General features: G+C 53.2%; 1 protein-coding gene across 1 annotated transcript; it reads left to right on the top strand.

Moving 5' to 3' along the window:
- The first annotated feature begins 1,022 nt into the window (after positions 1-1,022).
- Positions 1,023-5,206, top strand: TFF1 (trefoil factor 1). The gene is made up of 3 exons (XM_054468929.1): positions 1,023-1,147; positions 4,089-4,241; positions 4,993-5,206. Exons 1-3 carry the CDS (start codon positions 1,063-1,065, stop codon positions 5,007-5,009), a joined length of 255 nt encoding a protein of 84 aa, XP_054324904.1. The 5' UTR covers positions 1,023-1,062; the 3' UTR covers positions 5,010-5,206.
- The last annotated feature ends 510 nt before the right edge of the window (positions 5,207-5,716 follow it).

Raw genomic sequence — 5,716 nt, 5'->3', positions numbered from 1 at the left:
TGAAAGAGAAAGCCCCGAGTAGGGGAGGGGAGTGAGGCATGGTACAGGAAAGCAGGAGGCTGTCCTCTAAAATACAGGAGTCCAGGGGACTAACTGGGAAGGCGTGGGAGGGGGAGGGAGGGAGCCCCGTAGACACGAGGGAGTGAACCACATTCACTTTGTCAGCTTTGATGGCAGCTCGTACATACTATTTTTTTCTCCCCCCTGCCCCCAGCCCCTCCCAGAAGGAGACTTAATCTGTCGCTCAGGCTGGAGTGCAGTGGCGTGATCTCGACTCACTGCAACCTCCGCCTCCCAGGTTCAAGTGATTCTCCTGACTTAACCTCCAGAGTAGCTAGGATTACAGGCACCCGCCACCATGCCTGGCTAATTTTTGTATTTTTTTTGTAGAGACGGGGTTTCGCCATGTTGGCCAGGCTGGTCTCGAACTCCTGACTTTAAGAGATCCGCCTGCCATGGCCTCCCAAAGTATTGGGATTACAGGCGTGAGCCACTGCGCCAGGCCTACGATTTCATTATTAAAACAATTCCACTGTAAAAGGGAAAAGAACAGAAAAAGAATTAGCTTAGGCCTAGATGGAATGGGCTTCATGAGCTCCTTCCCTTCCCCCTGCAAGGCCACGGTGGCCACGCCATGAGCCACTGCTGTCACGGCCAAGCCTTTTTCTGGCCATCTCTCACTGTGAATCACTTCTGCAGTGAGTACTGTATTTACCCTGGCGGGAGGGCCTCTCAGATATGAGTAGGACTTGGATTAAGGTCAGGTTGGAGGAGACTCCCATGGGATAAGAGGTACTTTCTGAATCTCAGATCCCTCAGCCAAGATGACCTCACCACATGTCATCTCTCTCTATCAGCAAATCCTTCCATGTGGCTTGACCATGTCTAGGAAACACCTTTGAGAAAAATCAGTGGAGATGATTGTCTCAGAGGATCTCTGGGCCTCCTTAGGCAAATATTATCTAATGCTCTTTAAGCAAACAGAGCCTGCCTTATAAAATCCGGGGCTAGGGCAGCCTCTCATCCCTGACTCGGGGTCGCCTTTGGAGCAGAGAGGAGGCAATGGCTGCCATGGAGAACAAGGTGATCTGCGCCCTGGTCCTGGTGTCCATGCTGGCCCTCGGCATCCTGGCTGAGGCCCAGACAGGTAAGGCACGCTTCTTCCTGCTCTGTGGGGCCACAGCTGGCTCGGGCAGCCTCCGCCAGGAGCCACTGTTTTGCACACATATTTTTGAGCACCTGTTTTGTGCCAGGTGCTCTTCTAGGCCCTTAAAAGTATATCCAGTTTACAGGATCGTCAAAAGCAGATGGAGAGTAACGCAGGGTGGCGGGGCCCCGGGAGACCTTCGAGAAGTGCGACGAGGAGGGGGCTGCCCTCGGTCGGGGCTGTTTTCCCGTGTTGGGAAGACTATACAATCCTCCCAAGTGTCATGTTTCAAAGAGGAAGTGTTGGTGTGAGGTCTCAGAATAGTGCTTCTGAGTGTTCATGCCAACATCTCCCCCAGGGGCAGACCCTCCCAAGGCCCATCCAGATAGGCCCAAATGCCCATCCCAGGGGTGGCCAACTGGGAGACTCTCTCCCACAGGTTCCTGGGCTCCCCTGGGATCCACGCTGTGAGAGTCAAAGCCACCTCTCTCATGAGTGCGTGGCTGGCAATGCCTATTCCCTGGTGTTGTCAAGTGGATCGGTTGCCCTGGGTCCTTCTAGGGAGTGGAGGAGGAGGCCATTCTTGCTTCCTTGGGAAGTGTTTGCATCTCAACTCCTTTACCTGCAGAATGGATCAATGGTCTGCCCTAGGGCTGTCAGGAAATGCTGTGTGGCAGCATCTGCGACTTGCACTTTGCCAGCTGCGGGGAGCTGAATAACTTATTTGCTATTGTTAGGTACAGTTTCAAGGTGGGGGCAGGAGAAAGGGTTTTCCACGTTTCCAAAGCAAGGGTTTCCAGAGAGGCCTGAAGAGGGAGCGCCCAGTGGTGGTGTCCATGCCCCCACTGCCCTCCAACTACCTCTTGATCGCTGCTGTGGGGTGCGGGGCCTGAGGGGTGCGCTTGGGCAACATAGAAGAGGAGCCAGCATCGGGCTGCAGTGGGAAGACCCCCAAGCCCATGGCAAGGAGCGGGGGAGCTTTGGAACCCGAGAGAGGAAGTGGCCTCGGTGTACAGGACGAACCGGGTGGGTCCCCATGCTGGCTACCCCAGGCCCATCTGCCTCCGCCCTTGCACCGCCCCGCCCCCAGCTCTGCCCCCTGTGCTGTGGGATCACAGAGGCCGTGGCAAGCTCCCCTCCCCACCCCACACACCTTCTGGCTCAAGGCTCAGAGCGTCTTTGCGAGTCACTCAGGTCCATGATCCTGTTACAACAGAAATCTAGAAAATTGTGATTACAATTTAGTGCATTCGCGTGTGGAAACCATTTCCGTTTATTTCCATCATGTGACAAAGCGGGTGGGCAAGACAGAGTCTGCCGGAGGCAGAGCGCCGGGGCTGGAAATCTTCCTTCCTGCGGAGGAAACCCCCCTGACCCTCAGGATGATGATCCTTCCTCACCGCGGGGCCTCTCTTGACCCCCACAGTGCCCTGGGGGTGGGCGATGATCACCTTCACTTCGTGACGGATCCAGACCCCAGGAGGGCAAGGTTCCCATGGAAGCTGCTGGGCAGCGGGAGGTGAACACGCATCCTTCCCAGCAAGCCAGGAACACTTTCTCCAAAGACAGCTTGAGGCAGTCCCCGATAGCAAAGCAGACAAGGGAACAGCCCCTCTTGACCTCCCCTGGGGCGCCCTCACCTGAGCCAGTGTGGCCAGACCGAGTTCCTCCCCTCCTACGCCCCAAGACAGGGACAGGGACAGGGAGGGTGCTCTGGGCTCCTCTTTCACCCCCTGCTGCAGGCTGTCAACCGCCAGATCCTAATAGGTTGCTTTCTGAGACCTTTGATTCCGCGGAGCTCAGGGCCTGAAGCTCTTGTGTTAGAATCTCTTGCATAAGATCCTGCGGCAGCCCCCAGCCAGCCCTGTCTGTCCATGTGTCTTCCTCCTCTAGATCCCTTTCCTCACTGCCCTGCTTCAAGCTGTTTCACAGCTCGTACCCTCTGTCAGCTCCTCCTAGACCACCCCACCCCGTCCTCTCACCTTACCTGCAATGGGCTTCCACCTCCTGAACACACCTGTGTCTCTTGAATGGCCTTTGCCCACGCGGCTCCATTTTCACCTGGTGAACCTCCTCCCGCAGGGAGCCCCCCTGCTTTGTTCAGCCTGCTTGTCATTGGCCCCTCCTGGGAGTGCCCTACCCCCGTGGTTACCCTGGGCACCCTGGGACGATGGCCTTGCGTTGTCTCGCACATGTTCTTGCCTTTCTCCTCCATCAGATCCTTAGACTCTTTTTTTTTTTTGAGATGGAATCTTGCTCTGTCACTCAGGCTGGAGTGCAATGGTGCGATCTTGGTTCACTACAACCTCTGTCTCCTGGGTTCAAGTGATTCTCCTGCCTCAGCCTCCCAAGTAGCTGGGATTACAGACGTGTGCCACGACGCCCGCCTAATTTTTTGTATTTTTAGTAGAGATGGGGCTTCACCATGTTGGTCAGGCTGGTCTTGAACTCCTGACCTCAAGTGATCCACCTCCTTCGGCCTCCCAAAGTGCTGGGATTACAGGCTTGAGCCTGGGCCCAGATATTTAGACTCTTAATCATGACTTCTCTGGTTTTAATTTCTGGGTCCCTCTCACCTGGCACAGTGCCTGGCTTTTGCCGTGCTAGCTCCCACTTCTCATGCACACAAATGGTGCTCAGTAAATATTTATGTATTGAGTAAAATTTAACAATCATTTGTTGAAATTAAAAAGTGAATAAATAAGTTACCTAGAAAGACGCAAAGTCCACAAACCCGGGGCACCTTGCATTTTCCCTGAGCGTAATGTTTGCACATCAGGATGTGAGGACCACGTCTCCCTCTCATGTCCTGAGGGTTTTATATCTGCCTCACCGGACGGTTGCTGATGTCATTGGAGAAGGAAGCTGGATGGGTGTGTGCATGATAACATCAAGGAGTTCAGCCCACAACTTACTTTGCTTCTTACCTGTGCACTTTCAGAGACGTGTACAGTGGCTCCCCGTGAAAGACAGAATTGTGGTTTTCCCGGTGTCACGCCCTCCCAGTGTGCAAATAAGGGCTGCTGTTTCGACGACACCGTTCGTGGGTTCCCCTGGTGCTTCCATCCTAAGACCATCGACGTCCCTCCAGAAGGTACGGCCTTTTTATACCATGGGTTCTGAAGATTCAGAATTAGTTAGAAAAGTCACTTAAGGCTACAGAGGATCTGATCAGCATCACCAGCTATGCCTTTACCCAGAGTCATGGCCGCAGGTGGTGGTGCAATCAGGTAGCCTGAGTCAGGCTGCATTCAGGTCCGGGAATAGAAAGGCAGGGCTAAGGGGCTTGGGAAGAAACCCGATTTTCCCCCGGCTTCTCTTCACATCTCTAACCAAAAGCCTGTGAATAGCCACTGTTGGTGATGCTTTCTAGCTTGCCTAGGCTAGAGGGGAAGGCATGACAAAATCTGAAGACAGTTCATGTATTCTTTTTTTTTTTTGAAATGGAGTCTCGCTCTGTTGCCCCTGAGCTAGAGTGCAATGGCGTGATCTTGGCTCACTGCAACCTCTGCCTCCTGAGTTCAACCTCAGCTTCCTAGTAGCTGAGATTACAGGCGTGTGCCACTACGCCCAGCTAATTTTTTTTTGTATTTTTAGTAGAGACAGGGTTTCACCATGTTGGCCAGGCCAGTCTTGAACTCTTGACCTCAGGTGATCAGCCTGCCTCAGCCTCCCAGAGAGCTGGGATTACAGGCGTGAGCCACCGAGCCCGGCAGACAGTTCATGTTTTCTAAAGAATGTGCCTATTGATACTTTAAAGTAAAAACTCTGTAATTGTTTAAATGTGAAAGAAAATATTTATCCTCACTAAAGCATCTCTTCCTCCCTCCCCCTCACCTCTGCAGAGGAGTGTGAATTTTAGACACTTCTGCAGGGATCTGCCTGCATCCTGACGCGGTGCCATCCCCAGCATGGTGGTTAGTCCCAGAGCTCGGCTGCCACCTCCACCGGACACCTCAGACATGCTTCTGCAGCTGTGCCTCGGCTCACAACACAGATTGACTGCTCTGACTTTGACTACTCAAAATTGGCCTAAAAATTAAAAGAGATCGATGTTAATCTGTGCTGTTCATTGTTTAAAGAATATGAATGATTTTCCTTTCTTTGAAAGTGAAGCGCAGCGTTTCGCCCTGGGCTCTCGCAGAGGGTCTGCATCTTCTGGGCTTCCTGAACTGGGATATGAGTGGGCAGCTAAGTGCAGAAAGCGGGGACGGTGGGGTGTACAGTAGGACAGTGGGGTGTGCAGCAGGACGGTGGGGTGTGCAGCAGGACGGTGGGGTGTGCAGCAGGACGCAAGTCCAAGGTCACTCTTGTCCAGGCATGAAAATGGACACCGATTCCCCTGGCATTTCTTAACTACTCACCGCGGATGCCCCAGCGACCAAGTGATACAAGTTACCTTTCCGTTTATTTGCTTTCCCAGATAGAAATTGGCGTAGGAGATGAAACCTGTAGCAGAATGTCTGAAAGCACGTGTAATAAAAATTGCAGAGGGTGGCATGGACTGACCCCTCCAGGAAAACCCCTCCCCAACCTGAGATCTGAACAAACTAGAAAATAGAACAGCAG

This window comes from Pongo pygmaeus, chromosome 22 (genome assembly GCF_028885625.2).
Source record: "Pongo pygmaeus isolate AG05252 chromosome 22, NHGRI_mPonPyg2-v2.0_pri, whole genome shotgun sequence".
Taxonomy (NCBI): domain Eukaryota; kingdom Metazoa; phylum Chordata; class Mammalia; order Primates; family Hominidae; genus Pongo; species Pongo pygmaeus.
This window is presented reverse-complemented; position numbering and strand designations above follow the sequence as displayed.